The 25,891-nt window shown below is 33.2% G+C and overlaps 1 protein-coding gene across 2 annotated transcripts in view; it reads right to left on the bottom strand.

Moving 5' to 3' along the window:
• Positions 1-572: 572 nt before the first annotated feature.
• Positions 573-25,891, bottom strand: part of LOC128237380 (uncharacterized) — an 81,676-nt gene continuing 56,357 nt past the window's right edge. For both annotated transcript variants that reach the window (XM_052952861.1, XM_052952862.1), the window contains 20 exons: positions 23,573-23,591; positions 22,292-22,326; positions 21,937-22,011; positions 20,943-20,985; positions 20,458-20,501; positions 19,344-19,448; positions 17,598-17,646; positions 16,932-17,074; positions 13,547-13,565; positions 12,266-12,300; positions 11,911-11,985; positions 10,548-10,590; positions 10,064-10,107; positions 9,172-9,289; positions 8,920-8,982; positions 8,550-8,789; positions 6,886-6,969; positions 4,708-4,791; positions 4,220-4,285; positions 573-3,394 (listed from right to left, as the gene is read on the bottom strand). In XM_052952861.1, the coding sequence (XP_052808821.1) occupies positions 3,342-3,394; positions 4,220-4,285; positions 4,708-4,791; positions 6,886-6,969; positions 8,550-8,789; positions 8,920-8,982; positions 9,172-9,289; positions 10,064-10,107; positions 10,548-10,590; positions 11,911-11,985; positions 12,266-12,300; positions 13,547-13,565; positions 16,932-17,074; positions 17,598-17,646; positions 19,344-19,448; positions 20,458-20,501; positions 20,943-20,985; positions 21,937-22,011; positions 22,292-22,326; positions 23,573-23,591 (1,437 nt within the window). In that variant the 3' untranslated portion in view covers positions 573-3,341. The remainder of the gene's footprint in view (positions 3,395-4,219; positions 4,286-4,707; positions 4,792-6,885; positions 6,970-8,549; positions 8,790-8,919; positions 8,983-9,171; positions 9,290-10,063; positions 10,108-10,547; positions 10,591-11,910; positions 11,986-12,265; positions 12,301-13,546; positions 13,566-16,931; positions 17,075-17,597; positions 17,647-19,343; positions 19,449-20,457; positions 20,502-20,942; positions 20,986-21,936; positions 22,012-22,291; positions 22,327-23,572; positions 23,592-25,891) is intronic.

The following is a 25,891-nucleotide window of genomic DNA, read 5'->3' as shown; positions in this document are numbered from 1 at the left end:
TATAATGTCATCATATACAATTTTAGAGGCACAATTCAAAATAGTGTGACTTATAATTTAAGCTTATCGAGCAAGAAGTGCTTATGGAGAATATTTTAAAACGGTCAATGTCAGTCATGTGTTGTCATCAACTTGTGAACAATTTTATGTAGCAGAATATTTGTCTCTTTGAAACCTAGGTATGTTTTGAAATCGATATGAGTTAGATAAACTATGTCAAATCGGAACAAAAGTTTTTGAACACTCAAAAGGAAACATTTTTGGCCTAGTAATCAGGAAACTGGGTCAGAATGTTTGTTGGAATACAACTGGTTCATGTGGGTCAAAATGGAAGTCAATAGGTCAAAATTAAGAAAATATTGGCAATATGATCGGTTATTCTTCTTTAAACTCGGTCAGATATGTTACGCCATGTATTGCAGGTTATGTTCCAAAAGTTGTCATTTTAATATTTATCCAGATCAAACTTTAGATACAAAGCTAGCAAACACTGTCCATAAGCTACACTTTAACCAAATACAATTTAGTGGACATGTTAGGGTTGTGTGCGAGGTTTGCCAAGGTAAATGAAATTCTCAGGCCAATTAATTTATTAGAATGATTTTCAGTTTCAACATTTAACTGGAGGTTCAAACCAGTTTACCAGTTCAAACCTCACTCTTATCCAACAATCCGGAATAAAGTACAAACGTAAAAGGTAAATCTTATCAAAATATGCATGAAATTGAAAAAACTTAATAAGAAAACAAATTATAATAAACTAATAGGTTAACCTCAAGTACTGATGATTAGGGACCCTGACTCTGTAGACGAAGGAATACAATTCAGAGTACCTCTTTCAATGCAAATCTTTTCAATGATACGATGCAGTTATTGTTTGAAACTATAAACATCACACGTCTGCTTTAGAAAATAACAGGTTTAAAACTGTGTGATCATATGGTTTCATATTGAAAAGCATCATTGCACTAAAACTGGGAACTAAAAAAGAAAACATTATTACAAATAAAAACCGCATTTTGAAATTGGGAATTCAGTTTTGTCAAACGTGTACTCACAATGCATACGAAAAGTAAAATTTAATTATAAGAAGTAATCCATTTCTATAAAACAAATGAAGTTGCAAAACTGATAGAACATATTAAGCAAAATATGGATATCTTTAATACACATGCAAATAACGACTATGCAAATAATTGGTATAATAATGGACATACAACATCAAAGAGTTTTTAATCATCTTCACCATGGAATGTATCGATACAAAAGGAAATAAATGACATGTCACAAACTAAATAACTGTTGCTAGTTCTGCGATAGGGGTCTTTGACCAAGCAGTCGATTTTATAGCTGCCCACAGCTTTGCACATGAAAATAATTTGATTGGTTAATTGTAAGAACTGGATAAATATTTCCCAATCAATAAGCATTTCGTAGGAGTATTTAGCAGTTTTATACATTTGGTTGGTAAAGGTTCTGTTCGGTCACAAGAAACAAAATATATCATTAAGATACGATGGCACTTCAAAACGTTCTGTAAGAAATTATTTTCCATAATAAATTTTGCCAACTGAGTCAGAGATCCCAATTATCATATTCGTCGACTTATGTTTGTATCTACAAAACCCATAAAAAATCGTAATGAAAGTTTTATTCAATTTTGAGATAGTATACCTCACAAACACTGGTAAATAATTGGACTGTGAAATGGTGTAAGCACTTCTGAATCAAATTTGAATTTAAATTCATTCAAAACACGTGTATGAAGAGTTGACAGGTACAGATGGAGATATGTATTATTTTAACTGAGGACTTGGAAGGACAATTCCTTGATACATGGCAATGTCTAAGTCGATTCAGCTAAGATGGTGTTATTTCTAAGCCAAAACAAATGAAATTGTGTAAAACATCGTGTCTATCTGCTAGAGATACTCATATGCTACTTTCCCAATAACAAAGTCTCAAAAAAGCTTTCGGGGCTGAGATATAATACTGGAATCCTTTGATGCAAAACGTGTCAGTGCCTTTAACATATACCAGTGACAGACTACTCTGACGAAATGACACGTAGGATTACAAATATGCGTTTTTTTACAGGGGCATTTACTGCGAGATTATACTACAGCCTGTTCGTATAGTATTGACTATGTAATATAATCTTTTTAAAATACATATTTGACATATTACAAAAAAATTCCTTATTGATTAATTGAAGAAATGCATGTATACCTCTATAATTTTTTGAATCTTTAACTTCTTGGCCATGTCAACATACCCATACAAATATAGACGTTATTCATGCATTTCTTCAATTAATCGATACATACGAACTGTTTTGTTATACGACGAATAAGGATTTAACAATAAAATCCAGCAATAATTGTTCAGAATGTGAAATAACACAAACGGGCGACGATGTATTTTAAGTTACGTTTTCATAGGTGTACACGAAATTGTTATACCAATAAAATCAACATTATAACTGTTAAAACAATATATTCAACAGTCCTGTTCCAGAGTTATGATTATCTCAAAACATACCTACATTTAAGCAAACATAATCAGCACTGAATCAAGTTACATATTTAGCACAAGCACATGCAATTTTACCACGTGATACTATCTGAAACATTATTGTACATACGCGGCCTTCTATTTTTATATTAATCTTGTAACTTACTCAATTCAAACACTTATGTGAAAAACTACAGAAACAAGCTCAGTAGCAAAATGTTTAAACATAAACCCAGTTTAATGGCACTGGGTAAACGCTAAAGACATAGAACACAAAAACATCACAAACAAGAAACATGGAAGAACAGCACAAAACTCCACAAATAGCACATTGCATACATACTATATATAAACAACTAGGTATGTTTATCAAGGATTGTTAGGTACCGCCTTGGAACGGTCAGTAAAATTTAAATTTACTGGTGGTTTAAACCAGTTTGTGTGCACAACCTCACTCTTATCCCAGTGACTGTATAGACAAGGTTTGAACATACATTGGCATTTCCTGTATTGTACCAGTTTTTTATATTCAGTATTAATGATACTTACAATTTGCAAAACTTGCATTTATGCAAGATTTTTTCCCAAATGTTGCCTTTTTGACAATTTACGATAGAGCCTCTATTAGCAAAATAAAAATTTAATCGAACAAAGCCAAAACCTATTATCATGTTTACACACATACTTACTCGTGTATTAAACAATGTTTAAATTACTCATGTGAAGTAAAACTGATAATGTTTCCTGGATAGTACTCTATCGTATGCATTGATTAATGAAAAAGGAGTTTCAAGGAAATCAAGTTTCACCATTTCCAAATGTCCACTTCACAGTTGATGCATTAAAAATTGTTTGTTGTGTTGCTGTGTCGAGTTTCCATCTACAATTAAAAAAGTGAAAAAACTATTAATAAATGATCGAGAAGGCATATATCTCATAAGGTTACATAATTCATATAAGACGTACATCCAAACTTGGGATTCTTGATTGTTTTAGTGAGATATCGCCCGGCGAGCATACTTAAACCCCATATAAAATGATATCTGATATAAACGATATATTGCAAATATTGTCACATCATTTTGGAAATGATTGTTCCAAATACGTGCGCGCTGACGTTTGATAATGGACGGTAATTAGAGCCCACATTTCAAATCAGTTACTGATATTAAACTATAGTTTCAGTTTTAATACAGGTAAATATAAATCATATTTAAAGTAAATAATCTATGAAAACTGCGTTCATTGTAACAAAATTCTGCAATAACGACACCGTATTTCACTTAGTCGCTCTGTTCAATAGGATGAGTATATCTTGGAAGCTAACCATAAACTTTGACGCACAATGGGGTGTAGATATGTTACAGGAGATTAGTAAATAATGTCACATCTCACGTGGCAAAATTGGACTAATGTAAAAGTGCAGTACTTATTAAAATATAAAAGGTGTCCGTGATTCATTTCGTGTGTGACAATGCAAGAGGTCCGTGCTACATCAGAGGCCTTATAAAAGTTACTTATAAAACAACTAACTAAGGCGATTTCCTAGCGTATATACTTTTCTAACTTGAGTACTTTATTGGTCAATATTCAAACTGACGTGATACAAAGTCCTTTTCTATTCATGGAATTAAACATTTCTTTAACCTTTACAGAAACTGACTTCAGTTTTCAAATACGTTAAGATGTTCTATTAAAAGTTTACCTTCGTCTGCTTCGGTATAATGATCAGATTCCTCTCCATTGTCATCTCGGGGAGGAACAACTGGGCCTTGAAAATGTTAATTATACATCATAGATGTTAAACAATTAACAGACAGAGTAGATTCTTAAACAAAACAGTCGTTGTAAACAACGTGACATCTCTACTTGGTTACTGTTTTAATATAATTTATCATCATATAAGTATATACTACTGGTGCTAACATTCTGATACCGCAGCGTGTAACATCACACATATTATGTATTGCCGCCATGTTCTTTTAAATAACAAGTATAGATAATGGCGGGATGTTTTGGGGGATGTACGTTTATTTTTCGAACGCTACTATTTATTAGCGTCGGCCCTATTGACCGTGTGACTTTTGTTAGGACGTAAGCATTTTTCATATCCTTGTAAGTCAAGATCCGACACGGTAATATATAAACTATCTGACGATGTCCGCTCTATAATTTGTTATGAGTGACACAAACCTGATTCAGCTTCCGAATAACGTTCTTCGTTTTTGTATTTGCAGATTTCGTAAACATCGTCTGTTGGTGGTCGTATGCATTCGCCTATAAAAGACAAGAGTTGTTTATTGTGCTGGAAAAGTAACTTGGCTATATGTTATCACTAAACCACATATATGTATACAAAATTTTGAATATTCTATCAAATAGAGTGTGAAATATATCGCAATTTCACAAAGAAACAAACTTTTATTTTTATTGCATGGTTGTTATTCACTAAAATGGATATTTAATTAAAATTATATTCTAACCTGACGTCATACCGGGAATAACGTTACTCAGTTTTTTCTTACACTTAATCGGGCTTAAATATCAGAAGTAGTGCAGCCAATTTCAAATCAGATGTTTATCATGTTGTATATAATTCATTTTTTAATGAACCATCGAAAAGCATGAAATGCAGTCTACTATCACGATATCAGCCCAAATTTCTCCCGACTAATCGTATGGGCGTTACGCGTGATGAATCAGGAGAAAATTGGCCCAAATTTGATTTTGTTATACGAATGGCTACACATGCATCACAGCGCAAACACGGAATTACACCGATATTAATATAAATACAGAAGATAACTCACGATAACTCACAAATCTGGTTCAATATTTATGCGAAAAGCAATCCTTAATTGAGTAGCATGTAGCAATAGCACAGATCATTCTGTCTATTCACAAACAATAGTCCTAAGGTTACAGCCTCGAGCATGATGAAAAAAACCCAACGAAATGCCATATCTGGATCATGTAAGACTATGACTATTAAAATAACGACAAAACTGATACCGCTGTCACACTGTTACGACTTTACTATGCCTCTCGTCTTATGTTAATGATAATATATCTATATCTTATATGAATCCGGACTAATGTCATCGCAGCTTGTATCTCGTCGGGAAGTGCCTAAAAGACGTTTATCGTTTTAAATCTTAGTCGTTCAGAAAGGTCTTGGACGAATCCGGCAACTCACTGTAGCCTTATCGTACAACTCCAGTACTAATATTTTCCTATTGTATTATGTTTCTGCCTGTCCTCCTCGTTGGAGAACACCTGCCGAGTCATTGCGAAAAAAGTAACAACGACGAGTCATTGCGACAAATAACAACGTCGAGTCATTGCGCTAAATAACAACGACGAGTCATTGCGACAAATAAAAGCGACGAGGCATTGCGACAAAGAACAGCGACGAGTCATTGCGACAAATAACAACGACGAGTCATTGCGAAACAAATAACAACGACGAGTCATAACGAAAAAAATAACAAAGACGAGTCATTACGAAACAAATAACAACGACGAGTCATTGCGACAAATTACAGTGACGAGACATTACGACAAATAACGACAAGAAGTATAACAGACGTCTTGCTTCGACATTATGTGCGGAGTGATGGCAAATCCACATTTTATTTAGTGTATTTGCCATCTGTACGACAATATGCGAGTATTCTACTACAATTGTATCGATACAAAACCCTTTAGAAGTGTTGCATCGTTTAAAAACATTCATTTAGTAATTATTAATATGAGAGACGAAAAATTGGTTTTCATTATTTAATCCTTGTTTTGTTAGAAAGCGGATAAATTTGTGCAAAAAATCGCCATTACTGAACTGAGGTAAACTCTTTCGTACTGATGTCGCAACATATCGAACCTAGTCGTTAACACCCATATAACTCAGTAATAGCATATACAAGTCATACATCATCCTGCGTTTCTATGGTAATGCCCTCAAGTGTCGAAGGAGTTTCGTACTAATGTCGAAACAACTCGTGATATGCCTCTCGTTTCTTTTTCAACAATATATGTAATCGAGCGACTAGAATGCGCAACATAAATGAAAAAGACATTGTTTCCCTGAAGCCATAGGCCATCTTCAAATGGCAACCCCCAAAGCTGCAGGTCATTTCTACTTCAAGTATCGGTACCAGCAAAACAGGTTTTCCAACACTGCTGATGCCAAGAGCATAGCAAGTATGGACAAAAGCGGGAGGGAGGTGTACGATTACCTTACGAAACCACGACACATAAGCCTTTTCCCATGTTATAATATCAGTTTTATTAGAATAAAAAAGATCCGACATGGTAACTAGTACAATATCCAACGATGGTCTGTTATATGGGCTTTTTATGAATGACACAGACCTGGGTCAGCTACCAAATAACCGTCTTCGTCTTCGTCTTTGCAGTTGTCGTAATTATCGTCTGTTGGTGGTCGCTGGCATTCCCCTATAAAAGACAAGAGTTGTATATTGTATTGAAAAAGCAATTTGGCTATTTTAAATATCTTAACCACAAATTAATTTACATAGTTTTGAATAACTTATAAAATATGGTGTGAAATATGCTGTAATTTCACAATGGTACAAACAATTAGTTTTAGATCATACTTGTTATTTATTAAAATGGTTATTCAACTGTATTTGTAATTGTATTCTAATCGTACCGGGAATGACGTCAGTGATTTTATTCCGAGCACTTAGGGCCTTTATGTTTGTTTTATACAATTAATGGGTCAAAATTTCCAGAAGTAGTGTAATTATATTTCAAAAAGTGGTTATATCATGTTGAAATAATCCACTTTTTAATGAACTACCGAAAATCATGAAATAAAAAGGAAAGTAAACTAACAATTTCTCTTTGTAAAAAGAATTGATCAAGTTAATATAATGACGTTTTTGTTAAACGGTTCTATACGATACGCATGACACTGACTGTCACGATCAGTCACGATTTTCACCGACTCATCATAGGGGTAGGGATAATGATGAACCTGGATTGAATGGCCCACAATAAATAAGTTGTAAGAATGATGACGATTACACGACAGAGTATGCATAGAGAATACTAGGTTAGTGCCATGAATTGAGGTTTATCAAGTTTATCTGGCAAGGCGGAGGAATTTATCGGGTGAGCCATATTCAGAAATTGTTTGGCATTATTTGAAGTTTGTTTTGTAACAAATCTGATAAACTCGTGCAGAACTCGCCACCAATAAAATGAGTCGAACACATGCCGTTCTGATGTCGCAACATATTGCACTTTATCGTTAACACTCCTTCAACTCTTGAATTTATAGCCAAATCTTATAAAAGTTATACATTATCGTGCATTTCTTTGCTAATACCGAACGAGTATCGAAGGACTTTTGTACTTTTGTCAACGCAAATCGATATAGTATAACGTATTGCAAAGAACAACTGTAGTAACAATTTTACCAAAGTTTTCTCAAACTTGTGGCAACGACGACGGAATTATAGCGAGTTCTATCTCGGTGTATATGTCGGGAGTATTGTTGTGGTAGTGTATACAAAAACCAGCATCAAATCCTATCTTCACCAGATTTTACCAGATTCACCCCATTGCAGTCACATGTTTTACGAATTGGCAAGATTTAAGTAAACATTTTGAAAATCGTGGGCAATCGGGGATGAAATAGTTACAGTTAGAGTTAGGCAAAAATATGTAAGCAAACAAATTTTCAATCGGTTTTATTAAACGGAAAATATATTCGGTGTTATATTCAAAATTTAAAACACTTAGAATTTGCAACCTTTTTTTAATTTTCAGAGCAATTGTTGAGGTTTGGGTCTTGTCACTAACAACCAAGTCGCAAAAAATGGGTGTACTAAAGAAACATTCAAGAAATATTACTCAAATAGTCTTAAAAACACATATTTTTTATTAACCATTATGTTGAAGAATATATTTATGCTCGCGAATGCATGTGTCATAGCGGTATTACCACCATTTTTGTTCGGTTCTGGAAATATGAAATCCAAATAGAAGACGTTTAAAGAAGCACTTACCTGTCAGTTTTGAATTGTAATAATCTTGGTAAATAGGTGTTTCACACACTACATTCAGTATTTTCTGATGCTCTGCAATTGACGACTTGATCTCTTTTTGGGATTCCATTATATTTTTGTTTGCTTCTAATAGATTCATCAGCAGATCTCTGTCGGACTTTTTGCCAGTATCGTTTTGATGTGATTGATCTGAAGGAGGCGCTTGTTTATCGGGTTTTGGAGTTTGCATGTAACCGCTATCTTAAACGTAAAATAACTGATAAGTATGAGGTTGAATTGCTCAATTAATCCACGCATATTTATATAACGATGAATTAGTGTTAAAGGAAACAATCACAGTTAATGTATCAAACTGCCTTAACACTCGTACCTTCATTAGCCAAGGAGGTCCTCTTTTTCGGCGTGGGTATTGGTTTCTTGTGAAATATTTTCACTGTAAACACAAATTCAATTTATAATTAATGTGCAATTTCAAACTTCTTTCCAGACGAATTATGTATTGTTCCGGCTATACTACTTTTGTTTGGTTTGCCCATATTTTAATGGATGTCAACTAAGGAATTGTTGTTTTTTAAATAATTAAAAAGCCTTATTTGCTGTCAAATAGTATGTATTATCTTACCATTGTCTTGAGGAATTAATTTGCCCTCTATCGAACGATAGAAGCCATCGTCATCCCCACCTAGTCGAGGGTTTTGAATGCGATACACATCTCCGACTTTAAGGGAGTGCTGGCCGCTCTAAGGAATTGAGGACATTTTAACTTCAATGTAATGAAGACGCTGGGTGATGACAGAAAGCAATATTTTTACACGACGAGTGGATCATATTATATCCAACATTATCTTTGTTTCTGTTTTTTATAAACCAACAATATATTAAAAGCAAAAAAAGAAAAGTAAATTTTATGTGACGTTTGTTTATCGGAAAACCGCTTAACACATCCAGCGTTGTAAGCGACATTCAAAACATGGCATAATGATTACTGCGTTAGTTTTTTTACGTACTACGTAAACCAAACTACATTACTAACAGATAGTTTCACTGCAGTGACATAACACGATGCTTTGCCAAAAAGCAAACACTAATATCAACATAAACACAACATGTGTTTTTGCTTTTATATTCTAATGAATCTCATTATAATAATAAATTGCTCGCTCACATTTCATAGGGCAGTAAATCGAAACAAATAATATCTTGTAAAATATTGACACCATCCTTCAAACAGTGATCACTCATCGTCAAACATGCATACAAGAACTCTTTTGTTATCTGTTTGGTGAAAATGTAACAGGAAATGATAACGTTTGCTTATTAGCATTAGTAACGATATTGAAAATTGAATGCATTCCTGATTTACAAAAGTATGCACAAGTAAGTACCTGGCAGTTTCTATTGGTGTTTATTCACAAAAATACAAAGAAATACCTCAGTTTGAACAAAGCTTGAAAAAGGCTTTGCCATAACAAAAATCTGTAACCGAGTCCAACCGAGTCCATTTAAATACTTACATATTTCGGATCGTATTGCTTTACAACTTGCACATAATCAAATCCTGGAATATACCATATAAAGCATATACCTATTCCATATAGTATCAAATAAATAATATTTGTTAAACTATGAACGTTAAAGATTAATGGTAAAGATCAATTTTCTCAATTTAACTAAAAAAAAAAATTGAATATACACACCATTTTACATCTTTTATATACCGTTAAACAGTTTGATATAGTCGCAATTCAACCATAAGGCAAATGTTTTTCCAGACAGTAAAGATAATGCAATCAGGATAAAACTGCATTAATTGTACAATGAAAAAACATTTAATGAAAATCCTGTAAACACACAACATACTAAAGGGCTCAGACAGACCACACATGCATTAAAAAGCAACATTATTCACATACTTATTAAGATAGCACAAAACTCAATATGAGTCTGATAGTGAACTGTCATTGGTTATTGGCAGATACGTCCTATATTTATAAATACCTTCATAAATGTCTCCATAGTCATCTGGAAAAGTAGGGGGCACCTGTCAAAACATAAACAAGAGGAATTGATTAGAGTGTGTCAAATGCCCTCGGTGTGGCCTTGTCGGAGTGATAGCCAGCTGACCTCGAAAGGTGACAATAACCTTTGAGGTGAGAGCACGAATGATATGAATGACAAAACCTTCAAATGCAGCTGTACATTTCTCTGAAGTCTGATCGATACACGGATTTGAAAACAATTGCGTAAGTAACAGTTGAAACACGGTTGTATCGAACAGACGGACGCAAGGAGGGAGAGATAGTGCAATTACTATATTCCTCCTTATTGAGGCATACACATATAACTAAGAGCACTATATGGTACAACATCGTTTATTTGTATATCTAAATTAATCTCATCAATCAATCAATATCTATATTTTCTTATTGGCTTTCCCCTGTAGTTTTAGCTGTACTATTAAAATCGATATGTTTAAATTTCAACAAAAACACAGCAATCAGTTAATCTATCAGATGAAATATTATATCAACTTGAGTTGATATGCATGTAGTAATTTTTTTATCAACGCAAATAGCGCACGCAGCTTTTCCGAATTGATAATTTTCTGAGCAGCTTTAAAACATAATTCGATGTAAAACATAATTCGATGTGTGTATATATTCTTTGTATTCATCTGTATGTATGTTAATCTATTCACTTATGGGGGAATACAAAAATCTATCTAACTAACCTAAATATTTTTATATCAACGAAGTCCGTTTTGTTTTGTATTCTTAATTCATTTAGAACTATCTGTGAGTACATTTGTTTTCTCGATTCCATATGATAGTTTATTTAATGCAATAATATACACCCTTTTTGGCATTACCATTTGTACAGACCTTTTGGTGCTATAGTTGCGTTTCAAATGGTAACGACCTTAAAACAGAGCTATTAAGCACTATAGCGATTTTATTTATTACGCTCAGACATGAGTTCTCACGAAATGACGTCATGTTTATTATTGAGTACAAAGGAATGACACAAGGCAATACTCTAAATAGCTCTTTTTTATACACCAGAATTTTGTAATGCTCTTCCATATAAAACAGCACCACACGGTTGAACACACTTATTATTTTCGAAAGGTCATTCCAATTTGCATTGTTCCCATAAATACTTGATTGATGTATGCTCATTTGTTCTAGCCTTTGTAAGCACCATAATTAAAGAAAGAATACCACAAATCATCGTGTTTAAGCTGTGTAAAGTTGTGGAAAATGAATTTATGTTCGTACAAACAGAATATCATCTTAGACACACTGGAACGCAGCCTTTGTAGTTTGCACAACTATGAAATATATTCCTAGTATAATATTACCAGATCCGGTGTCGTCACTATTGGTCTACGAGGTGGTAACAATGGTAACAAGGGTGGTGATCTTGATCTGTATTTCTGTGAAATCATATCAAATTATAGTATAGAAAAAACACAGCGTTTGGATAATTCTTAACAAATGGATGTTATACATACATTTATCATCTAGGGTGTTGTTGAACACAATACACATTTGGAAAATTTATCCTTAACATATCACTCATAAGGTTGTACAGACACTTCAGATGCAGATTAAAACGAAAATGATAAGCATGGATATATTTCACTATCATCCGCAAATATATAATATAAGGCTACTAAGCAAATAAACAACGCTCGGCAAAATAAACATTTTTACCTGTGTTATTTTGTTTTTATCCTCTTCAACATTCGCTTTAAATGAAAAACAGAAACACGGTAATTCTACAAGTGATATTATGTTGATAAGTTTTCAAAGTTTTGTAGTGACAAAGAAGAAGAAAACATGTATACATTCTGATATGATTCAATAAGATATAATACGAGGGACATTTGAAAAGAAATAGACACGAGTAGCTTTGAATTGTATCACGCATCATTCACTCAAGACAAACAATAACATTATTTCCATAATCTTAGATACTACATGTTAAACAATTTTCAGATTTTAAAATTGATTTAAAAGGACAGTTTAAACGTGTTTTGGCATTTAAGTGTTAGTAACCGGTTCGGCTTATTATTTAACATAGGAATGCGTTTTATATTGCTTTGGCACATTTATTTTCGCTTTCTATATACAAGTGCAGCGTTAGAAAAAGCAGTAAATAAGTGTTGAGACCACGAAGCGCAAACGCGAAAGGTGATACCTAGAATAAATAGTTCACAAATAAATTCACCGATCCTGGTATTTTTAAGGTTCATAGAATCAAATCCATATGAAATTTTTAACACACTGTACATGCAATGTTTAAATTCAACAACACTATCAAGATAAATGATTGAATTGTTATACTGTTGAATTAAAGATTATAGAAATGTTCAAGAACTGGTGAAAGACCCAAAGTATGTGTTTTTTGTCATTTTATTCCAAGTTGGATTGCTCCAGAATATACATGTAAATTTTCTCTTAACAAATCCTGATAAATACAATCTAAAAATACCATACGAAAAAAGACATAGTTTACTCTAATAATCTAGGTTTCCTAGCAATGAAACTAGATTTTAAAACAATGAAGTACATAAAATATATATTTGCATGTACCAAAACGGGCTCCTAAACCATACTGTTAAAACATTTTTTAACAATTTTAACATTTTACATTTATTTCGAAATTCCGGGTGCACCCTTTGTTGCCCTTTTTTACCGAACGCGATTATTTAGATGAAATAAGGCACCAGATGATACAAAGTATGTTCGTTATAATCGTGTATGTAATAAAGAGTATTAGATATTTGATTGCCATAATAACCTTCAACTTTCAAGTTAAAAGTTAGTTATTTTATAGAGCAAAAGCATCTTAAGTTATAGGACACATTAGGATGTTTTTGCACCATGTTGTTTCCAATGGGTCTCCTTTGCATTTAAACAAATATATATATATATATATATATATATATATACATATATATATCTACATGAATATAAACATATAAATATTACCTGTATCATCATAATCGGTCTGTAATTTGAAAGAAAATAAAAACATAGTTCAAATCAAATAACATCACAGTCGATACTGCTACTGCTGCTGCTGCTGCTGCTACTACTGCTATTGCTACTGCTGCTACTGCTGCTATTACGACTACTTCTACTACTACTACTACTACTACTACTACTACTACTACTACTACTACTACTACTACTACTACTACTACTTCTACTACTACTACTACTACTACTACTACTACTACTACTACTACTACTACTACTACTACTAACACCACCACCACCACCACCACCACCACCACCACTACCACTACCACTACTACTACTACTACTACTACTACTACTACTACTACTAATACTACTTCATCACCACCACATGTATGGCGTATGTTGCAAAGGATCTGGGGTAAGAATTTGTAAACTACAACATTTTCTAAATGCTGAAATGGTAGACTTTCGTGACAAAACTGAACATTATCAGCTTCTTGATAATGTCTTATGCGATTTAGACCAACTGTGGATTCACTCTTGACGGTAGGACAGAGGCAAACTGCTCCTAAAGAAATTGTTGAATAAAAAAACTTATTTTGCCTTTAACAGGTGCGTTTTAGTTATGAATGAATGAAAATATGTACCGTTTAACTTTAATGTAAGGTGACTGATTTGGTAACAAATGCTGTTTCGCAATTTATATTTGCTTGAGTATGACACCCTTGGTGGTGCTTTCGTAGCTACTTATAATGTGAGCGATACTGGTTTAATATATCACTATGATAGAGGGAGCGAGATATGACTGGGCTAAGTAATTAAGTCCGAAAACGCCTTCTACATCCATTTACATGTTGCGCCGGAATCATTTTTGTTCTGTTGGCCAACAAAGCGCGGCCAAATACGATAAGTCTAGCATAAGCTTATTTGAAAGGTCCAGGAGGATCAAATGTGGAAGTTTCTATCTTTCCTGTTTGACTGCGATATGTTTCGGCACGTGAAAGCATTTTATGGACAGATTGTTCTTTTATTTATACGCACTGATCGTGCAATTGTTTTTGCCTTGTATCCCTTGTAAATAATGTAACATGTATACTCAGATTCCTGTTTTGGTGAAAAGGGCTTATCGCTACTCGAATGAGTCATATTTACATTTAAATATATATTTCTTATGTTTGGTCGTTTTGCACATAAGATACAAATCTATAACCTCAACCATCTAGCGTTTATGAAACTCTTAACAGGTTATTGTATTCAAATCGCTTGCTTGAAGAACATTTTACACACTAGAATGTAACGAATAATTCCACACTTTATGTGTCCCTTAACTTATTTTGAGGGGTATTTATATAATATACATGGCAACACTCATACCAATCATGCTTCATAATGTGTAATTTCTAACAGTAATTTTTGTGAACATTATTATTTCCATATTTATACATTCAATAATAAAACCGATTTTTTAATTTAAAATATTCAACTGAGCCCATATGGAGTTGAAAATCATACCAGAATGTACCAGATTTTAATGAAAATTAGTTTGTGAAACATACCTGCAAAGGTGTTTGATTTACAAAAACAGTTCATGTTTAGTTAAATGTAAGAGTGCGTAATATTGTGCGTATATTAAGAGTTAACACATTTATAAACTCGGATATGAAAGAGAAAACTCCTGTAAACTTCTGGCAGTTCTGGATTTACCTAATAGGAATAATATTTCATTATAATTCTACAAATAAGGTAAAACAGAGGAGGGGATAGTGAGTGAATGAGTTTTGTGGGCAAGCAAGTTATCAATAGAACGATTCATCGCTCAAGCCTTTCAGCACTATCAGTGCTTTCATTATTATAGCGGTACAAACAATATGATACGGTTTTGGTTCATGATAATCAATGCCTAAGAGCATAAATAGTATTAGTGCTGTTTATAAAATAATGTTAAAAGATATTGAGAAATGACCGCGGTGTCAAAATTGGGTACGTTGTATAAAAATTATTCTTACAGAATTGTTTGTTTATGTCTGGTTATTCTAGGGTGTTAGTGATATCCCTCTGTTCTAGTCGTTTACTATGTGTTAGGGATAATTTTAATCAAAACCTTGCAGGAAGGATTTATTGTTTCGTAATACTTGTATTTTATACAGTGATTTTACATAGTGTAGCTGTGTAAAAGATATAATTGAATAATTGTGTTACCAGCTATATACATTATTAATCAGAATAGAACTTAAATATTTATAATAGTAGAATTAACAAAATTGTTAAACTACTAAATCATGTTAATCTGCTTATTTATAGAATGTATACCGATTGCTATGCATTTATGCATAAACATAATTCAGAGTTCATTTTGGACATATAATATGTTGTATATTTGTTTTAATTGTTTAAAACGAAATAAGTTTTGTTCTGTTTATTTTACAAGAAATAAAAGTGGACCCTATATGATGTATTTAGGAACACCACAGAAGAGACATCTTGTTTTCAAAGTGTTACACTTTAATTCTGATTAAATATGTTAAATATCAAACATGTGTGTTAGACAGGAGTCTGAACAATTGTTAAGACGCAAATTATGAAGAAGGAATTCGTTAGAACACTATTAGACTCCCATATAAAAAGGGAAAGGCAATATTTTCCCAGATTGACTATAGTTCACCTAAATTTGGTCAGCATTAGAAGAGAAAAGTGACAACATTAACATATGTTGTCAATATTCAGATTGAAAGACGACGCTGTCAGTTTCTAGTGATAGCAGTTACTTGACATAACCCAAACAAACAGTAATAGAAAACTCCCAAAATACTGAATTATCATTTGGCAAAAAGTACTTTTTAACGAAATTGATGTCAACTTGGTTTGAATATTAGCTTGTTTTAATAGTGCAAGTCAGTGTTGAGATATACTTAAACACCAATACCAAACAAATATGTCTTCGAAAGCATATCCTGGTATGAGTAGTATTCATGTTATAAAACGTTTCACACTGTTATAACATGTTAACTGATTTAATGCTTATTACAAATTGTATTTCTTTTCCTTAACATACCAAAATGATATTCATTTGTAAGTGCTTATATTGCAGTAAAATTATGTTTCAATTCTTTATATTAATTTATATAATGAAAGTCTAAGTTAAGATGTTTAAGTTGTGTATTTCTATTTTCATCCATATCAACACTATCTTACAATACATACCGAAATTAGTATCTTACATGCAAAACAATCAATTTAAAATGTACGTAAAACAACTATGGTGAGTGTTCACACATGACTCTTTGCAACAAGGGAAATTGAAAGAAAACCAAGGGGTTCACTTTTCCAAAAATATATTATTTCAAGTGGATTATAACTCAAAATATTTCACAGGGTGTGTTAAATGGCAAACCTGAGTCGAATATGCAGAACAAAGTTCTGTGTTAGTTGTACGACTTTTGGCGCCAAGGTGACGAGAATAACAATGCAGGTAAAAACTTTCATCTTCATATTCGTAGACCTCGGCAGGTGTAAGCCCGTAAGTACATTTGCTATCTGAAAACAACAAAATGATAACAACTGTTCTTACTTTTTAAAGCTTTCGGCAAAATAAATCAAAACACAAGAGCGTGTTTATGTAACGTGTTTCCACTTAAATAATTGTTTCTTTCCGTCTAAATATTTATGCGAAAAGCTACAGAAACAAGCTCAGTAGCAAAAAGATTAAACATAAACCCGGTTTAATGGCACTGGGTAAACGCCAAAGACATATTACATAAAATCACAAACAAAAAACATGGAAGAACTGCACAAAACTCCACAAACAGCACAGTGCATATATACTATATATACAAAACTAGGTATGTTTATCAAGAATTGTTATGTACCGCCTTTGAACGGTCAGTAAAGTATAAATTTACTGGGGGTTTAAACCAGTTTATGTGCACAAACCTCACTCTTATCCCAACAATCCTTAATAAAGATAATACGCACAAGTATCGTTAATAGTTCTTTACAATCAACCAGAAAGCATTTACTAAAGGTAAATTAACAACCAACAGTCAACATTTTGACTTACCTTCCTCTGAACAAGTTGCTCCACCAGTGAATTGTACTTCAGGTTTTACCTGAAAATGAATAATAATGATGTAATAAGTCTATGATAATAATAAAAAACGGTCTCGTTTTACATCGCATGTAGAAATTAAATATTTAGTTCAAAGCACTATTACTATTCCTTTGCATTTGTCAAGCAAACAGCGCAGACATGGACAAAGAAAAAGACGTTCGTTGGATCTCTAGCCAAGTCTCAGCATCAATAATGTCTGCTCATAGTAGTTCAGGCATAAGAAGTATATGGAAATAATTAAATAATTATTCCATTCCATACAGATTAATTATTATCGGTCACTGGTAACAAATTTGTATCGCAAAAAAGCTTCTCCGTATTCAACCGAATGCATCTTGAATTGCGAGGTTGTTTTCAGCCTACGTGTATGTTGGAACTGTGAAAGAAGAATAGTATTACAACTCTTTAATATATTTGAATAATCATTGACTACCAATGGTAAAACATTAAGATGATTGCATCATTTTTTATCATCAAAACGTGTTTATCAACGTTGGACTCCCAAATTAAATAAATATTGTTAATTTTAGTGACTTGTACGTACAAGCAAAGTTACGTTCCTTTATTCGTAAAAAAGGATGATGACTTCAAAGTTTTAGCTTCTCTTAATAAGTTTCTGTTTTTGATTTGTTTATGTACTTCATCTACATATAAATCATTGCTTGAAATAATAAACTGACATAACTATGATTTAAAAATCAAAACGATGGCGAATTCAGTCTTCTGATCGGAATAGGACCTACGCTGTAGTTGTATATTATAAGTCCAACCAACGTAAAACATCAATCGGTTGATGCTTAAAAACGAGAAACGAATGTTACGTTCTGCTTTTCACAACATTAACGCTTTAACTTTTAACAGCGCTAATTAAAAGGGTAAAGTTGAGTAAACCATTGCGAGTTTGACAAGTGAAGACTACACATGGCAGAGAAAGTAAAATATGGGTTTATGTATAACCCTATAGTAGTACATGATAAGAACGTCTCAAGAGCTGGTTAGCCCCTTGCCAAATAAATGAGTGATTTTTTTTATTTCCTAAGCTTCTTAACAGCACCCAAGCTGGACGAGAACACATCCCTAAAACTAGTATTTTAATCATGCACTGTCACTTAAAGCGCCGATCTAATACAAAGTGATCTCCCCTGAAGAACATGAATGATCTCTGAAACCATGTACAAAAACGGCTGGATTTCAGCTATATAAGTTTGGTTTTGAAAAACAACGAATGTTTGCAATAGTTTTAGTATTTAGTAAAGTTTTATTAAATAACAGGGGGCCGAATTGTCAAAGTAAACAACGTTGTTAAAGTCATCGTAGTTATCTTTCACTATTTACTGCTGTTCAACTTTCATGGAAACCCTTTAGATTTGCAGTATTCTAAACAAGATTTCAGACAACTGTTTCACCTATACTTAAATAGTTTACCTTAAGAAAATAAAAATATGTCGTTAATCACGTTGTTAACTTTAACTGAACAATTGGCAAATGTTTTAAAAGTTTTGAAAAGCAAGGAAATTTTAACTTTTTAAATGGCGTCAATGATTTTGATTGTCATCACCTGACATGCGTGATGGAAGTGGTGTTTGTACGGCAAAGGAAAATTAACGTTGTATGGAGTATGTCACTGAGAAATACTTAACGGTAAAATTCATTCACTTTGTGATCCATTTTCTTACATATATTTTTATACAATACCTCATCGCGCATTTTCCTCAGCAGTCTCGTTGGTACGTTTCTGTCTGGCAATGATTTGTGAATGCCTCCATCAAGTTTATAACAATTTCTGTTTTCTTCTAGTGTCTGGAAAATAAAAAGGGCTTTGTAAATCTATCGGAATATTGTTGTTGTCTATGTGTTTATGACATTGGCGTTGACCCTGTGCCATTGAACGGGGTTTATGTTTCAACTTTCGACTACTGGACTGTTTTCTGTAGTTTTTCATATAAATATTTATATCACTACTTATTCTTTCATAACTTACTACATTATTTTAAAATTTTCAGACAGTAATGACCGTACACATTAAGGAAACTGTTTTCTACTGCAACAAGACGAAGTACACTAGCAACATGGCTAAAAATGACGTAACCGTTTCTCAACGATAACGGCGTATTCCTGTTTTTGTTTTTTGCAAACGAAATAAAACAGCCTCATAATGAACGCATACGGTTTGGTTAGTTGATAACCCTATTTCTTGCGTTTAATAAAGCAACAGTTTATAAACGACTAGACACTGGAAAATGAGGTGGCAAAGAGGTGACAAGTGTGCTTTTTTCAATCTGGTGGCCAAGACTTACGTACTCGTTCCCACGACTAACTATCTCGTTCCCATGACTAAGTTATGTCATTCCCACGACTAAGTATCTCGTTTCCATGACTTCGTTATCTCATGGTCAGGAATTAGTTCTATCGTGGCCACGAGCTAACTAATGAATCTCATTATAATAATAAATTGCTCGCTCACATTTCATAGGGCAGTAAATCGAAACAAATAATATCTTGTAAAATATTGACAACATCCTTCAAACAGTGATCACTCATCGTCAAACATGCACACAAGAGCTCTTTTGTTATCTGTTTGGTGAAAATGTAACAGGAAATGATAACGTTTGCTTATTAGCATTAGTAACGATATTGAAAATTGAATGCATTCCTGATTTACAAAAGTACGTACAAGTAAGTACCTGGCAGTTTCTATTGGTGTTTATTCACAAAAATACAAAGACCTCAGTTTGAACAAAGCTTGAAAAAGGCTTTGCCATAACAAAAATCTGTAACCGAGTCCAACCGAGTCCATTTTAATACTTACATATTTCGGATCGTATTGCTTTACAACTTGCACATAATCAAATCCTGGAATATACCATATAAAGCATATACCTATTCCATATAGTATCAAATAAATAATATTTGTTAAACTATGAACGTTAAAGATTAATGGTAAAGATCAATTTTCTCAATTTAACTAAAAAAAATAATTTGAATATACACACCATTTTACATCTTTTATATACCGTTAAACAGTTTGATATAGTCGCAATTCAACCATAAGGCAAATGTTTTTCCAGACAGTAAAGATAATGCAATCAGGATAAAACTGCATTAATTGTACAATGAAAAAACATTTAATGAAAATCCTGTAAACACACAACATACTAAAGGGCTCAGACAGACCACACATGCATTAAAAAGCAACATTATTCAAATACTTATTAAGATAGCACAAAACTCAATATGAGTCTGATAGTGAACTGTCATTGGTTATTGGCAGATACGTCCTATATTTATAAATACCTTCATAAATGTCTCCATAGTCATCTGGAAAAGTAGGGGGCACCTGTCAAAACATAAACAAGAGGAATTGATTAGAGTGTGTCAAATGCCCTCGGTGTGGCCTTGTCGGAGTGATAGCCAGCTGACCTCGAAAGGTGACAATAACCTTTGAGGTGAGAGCACGAATGATATGAATGACAAAACCTTCAAATGCAGCTGTACATTTCTCTGAAGTCTGATCGATACACGGATTTGAAAACAATTGCGTAAGTAACAGTTGAAACACGGTTGTATCGAACAGACGGACGCAAGGAGGGAGAGATAGTGCAATTACTATATTCCTCCTTATTCACTTATGGGGGAATACAAAAATCTATCTAACTAACCTAAATATTTTTATATCAACGAAGTCCGTTTTGTTTTGTATTCTTAATTCATTTAGAACTATCTGTGAGTACATTTGTTTTCTCGATTCCATATGATAGTTTATTTAATGCAATAATATACACCCTTTTGGCATTACCATTTGTACAGACCTTTTGGTGCTATAGTTGCGTTTCAAATGGTATCGACCTTAAAACAGAGCTATTAAGCACTATAGCGATTTTATTTATTACGCTCAGACATGAGTTCTCACGAAATGACGTCACGTTTATTATTGAGTACAAAGGAATGACACAAGGCAATACTCTAAATAGCTCTTTTTTATACACCAGAATTTTGTAATGCTCTTCCATATAAAACAGCACCACACGGTTGAACACACTTATTATTTTCGAAAGGTCATTCCAATTTGCATTGTTCCCATAAATACATGATTGATGTATGCTCATTTGTTCTAGCCTTTGTAAGCACCATAATTAAAGAAAGAATACCACAAATCATCGTGTTTAAGCTGTGTAAAGTTGTGGAAAATGAATTTATGTTTGTACAAATAGAATATCATCTTAGACACACTGGAACGCAGCCTTTGTAGTTTGCACAACTATGAAATATATTCCTAGTATAATATTACCAGATCCGGTGTCGTCACTATTGGTCTACGAGGTGGTAACAATGGTAACAAGGGTGGTGATCTTGATCTGTATTTCTGTGAAATCATATCAAATTATAGTATAGAAAAAACACAGCGTTTGGATAATTCTTAACAAATGGATGTTATACATACATTTATCATCTAGGGTGTTGTTGAACACAATACACATTTGGAAAATTTATCCTTAATATATCACTCATAAGGTTGTACAGACACTTCAGATACAGATTAAAACGAAAATGATAAGCATGGATATATTTCACTATCATCCGCAAATATATAATATAAGGCTACTAAGCAAATAAACAACGCTCGGCAAAATAAACATTTTTACCTGTGTTATTTTGTTTTTATCCTCTTCAACATTCGCTTTAAATGAAAAACAGAAACACGGTAATTCTACAAGTGATATTATGTTGATAAGTTTTCAAAGTTTTGTAGTGACAAAGAAGAAGAAAACATGTATACATTCTGATATGATTCAATAAGATATAATACGAGGGGCATTTGAAAAGAAATAGACACGAGTAGCTTTGAATTGTATCACGCATCATTCACTCAAGACAAACAATAACATTATTTCCATAATCTTAGATACTACATGTTAAACAATTTTCAGATTTTAAAATTGATTTAAAAGGACAGTTTAAACGTGTTTTGGCATTTAAGTGTTAGTAACCGGTTCGGCTTATTATTTAACATAGGAATGCGTTTTATATTGCTTTGGCACATTTATTTTCGCTTTCTATATACAAGTGCAGCGTTAGAAAAAGCAGTATATAAGTGTTGAGACCACGAAGCGCAAACGCGAAAGGTGATACCTAGAATAAATAGTTCACAAATAAATTCACCGATCCTGGTATTTTTAAGGTTCATAGAATCAAATCCATATGAAATTTTTAACACACTGTACATGCAATGTTTAAATTCAACAACACTATCAAGATAAATGATTGAATTGTTATACTGTTGAATTAAAGATTATAGAAATGTTCAAGAACTGGTGAAAGACCCAAAGTATGTGTTTTTTGTCATTTTATTCCAAGTTGGATTGCTCCAGAATATACATGTAAATTTTCTCTTAACAAATCCTGATAAATACAATCTAAAAATACCATACGAAAAAAGACATAGTTTACTCTAATAATCTAGGTTTCCTAGCAATGAAACTAGATTTTAAAACAATGAAGTACATAAAATATATATTTGCATGTACCAAAACGGGCTCCTAAACCATACTGTTAAAACATTTTTTAACAATTTTAACATTTTACATTTATTTCGAAATTCCGGGTGCACCCTTTGTTGCCCTTTTTTACCGAACGCGATTATTTAGATGAAATAAGGCACCAGATGATACAAAGTATGTTCGTTATAATCGTGTATGTAATAAAAAGTATTAGATATTTGATTGCCATAATAACCTTCAACTTTCAAGTTAAAAGTTGGTTATTTTATAGAGCAAAAGCATCTTAAGTTATAGGACACATTAGGATGTTTTTGCACCATGTTGTTTCCAATGGGTCTCCTTTGCATTTAAACAAATGAATATATATATATATATATACATATATACATATATATATCTACATGAATATAAACATATAAATATTACCTGTATCATCATAATCGGTCTGTAATTTGAAAGAAAATAAAAACATAGTTCAAATCAAATAACATCACAGTCGATACTGCTACTGCTGCTGCTGCTGCTGCTACTACTGCTATTGCTACTGCTGCTACTGCTGCTATTACGACTACTTCTACTACTACTTCTACTACTACTACTACTACTACTTCATCACCACCACATGTATGGCGTATGTTGCAAAGGATCTGGGGTAAGAATTTGTAAACTACAACATTTTCTAAATGCTGAAATGGTAGACTTTCGTGACAAAACTGAACATTATCAGCTTCTTGATAATGTCTTATGCGATTTAGACCAACTGTGGATTCACTCTTGACGGTAGGACAGAGGCAAACTGCTCCTAAAGAAATTGTTGAATAAAAAAAACTTGTTTTGCCCTTAACAGGTGCGTTTTAGTTATGAATGAATGAAAATATGTACCGTTTAACTTTAATGTAAGGTGACTGATTTGGTAACAAATAGAGAATACTAGGTTAGTGCCGTGGATGGAGGAAGTTTATCTGGCAAGGCGGAGGAATTTATCGGGTGAGCCGAAGGCGAACCCGATAAAATCCGCAGCCGAGCCAGATAAACTTTCTCCATCCACGGCACTAACCTAGTATTCTATTTATCCTGTTACTTTGTTTAATTAAACACTATAAAACCTTAAAATTAATAAGAATCTTTAAAAGTAAGGGGAACAACTGTTTTTCCCTGTTGACGTCATCACACTCGGTATCCATGTTTAAATCGCCCCCAAAATAGTTCGTAAAACTGTTCAACTTTTTTAGTACGTTTATATTCAAAGTCATTGCATTTTAATACGTCAATATCAATTCAAAACATAAAAATACTTTTAAACGTGCATAAGCATGGATCAGTCTCTGAACATTATCTGATGATGTAACAATTATTCCGCAAGTCCGAGTACAGTACACAGGTCAAAATTCAAGATCACGAGTGTTTACAAACAATCGCAACATATTAAATGGATTTAAATGATGTTGATAGTGTTGAATGATCATAACTGCACCGGCAAAGAGATCATTCATTTCTGTTGTAAGTGAGATTTTGTCATTCACCACAGAAATGGAATAAACTATCGACGAGTATCGTTGAATGCTGTTTCACAGTTTCCAGCATTTGCGGGTGGGGTAAGATTTTCACATCTCATGAAGATTTCAGGTCGATTGTTTTGCCAGTGTCATTATTTTGCATAATGATGGGACTTTATGGGCGAGTGATTGCTGTGGTCGGCTGTTAGTGGTCCATTGATAAGATACTGAAACGGCAGTTCTGCTTTTCTTCTGACATTGCAGAATATATAAAAGAAGTTCGTTTTCGCGGTCACATGACCACCTGACTGTAGATAAACATCACGTGGTCTACTATCCTAATAAACTAAAGTTTACACGGCACCTTGTTATTGGACCGATTTGTATGCAGGTGACAGGATAAATGCTGTTTCGCAATTTATATTTGCTTGAGTATGACACCCTTGGTGGTGCTTTCGTAGCTACTTATAACGTGAGCGATACTGGTTTAATATATCACTATGACAGAGGGAGCGAGATATGACTGGGCTAAGTAATTAAGTCCGAAAACGCCTTCTACATCCATTTACATGTTGCGCCGGAATCATTTTTGTTCTGTTGGCCAACAAAGCGCGGCCAAATACGATAAGTCTAGCATAAGCTTATATGAAAGGTCCAGGAGGATCAAATGTGGAAGTTTCTATCTTTCCTGTTTGACTGCGATATGTTTCGGCACGTGAAAGCATTTTAATGGACGGATTATTCTTTTATTTATATGCACTGATCGTGCAATTGTTTTTGTTGAGAATTCCAAGGCGCCTTTATCCCTTGTAAATAATGTAACATGTATACTCAGATTCCTGTTTTGGTGAAAAGGGCTTATCGCTACTCGAATGAGTCATATTTACATTTAAATATATATTTCTTATGTTTGGTCGTTTTGCACATAAGATACAAATCTATAACCTCAACCATCTAGCGTTTATGAAACTCTTAACAGGTTATTGTATTCAAATCGCTTGCATGAAGAACATTTTACACACTAGAATGTAACGAATAATTCCACACTTTATGTGTCCCTTAACTTATTTTGAGGGGTTTCTATATAATATACATGGCAACACTCATACCAATCATGCTTCATAATGTGTAATTTCTAACAGTAATTTTTGTGAACATTATTATTTCCATATTTAAACATTCAATAATAAAACGGATTTTTTAATTTAAAATATTCAACTGAGCCCATATGGAGTTGAAAATCATACCA

Source organism: Mya arenaria, chromosome 6 (assembly GCF_026914265.1).
Source record: "Mya arenaria isolate MELC-2E11 chromosome 6, ASM2691426v1".
Classification (NCBI taxonomy): Eukaryota; Metazoa; Mollusca; class Bivalvia; order Myida; family Myidae; genus Mya; species Mya arenaria.
Note: the sequence above shows the minus strand (reverse complement) of the source record. Positions and strands in the feature narration are given on the sequence as shown.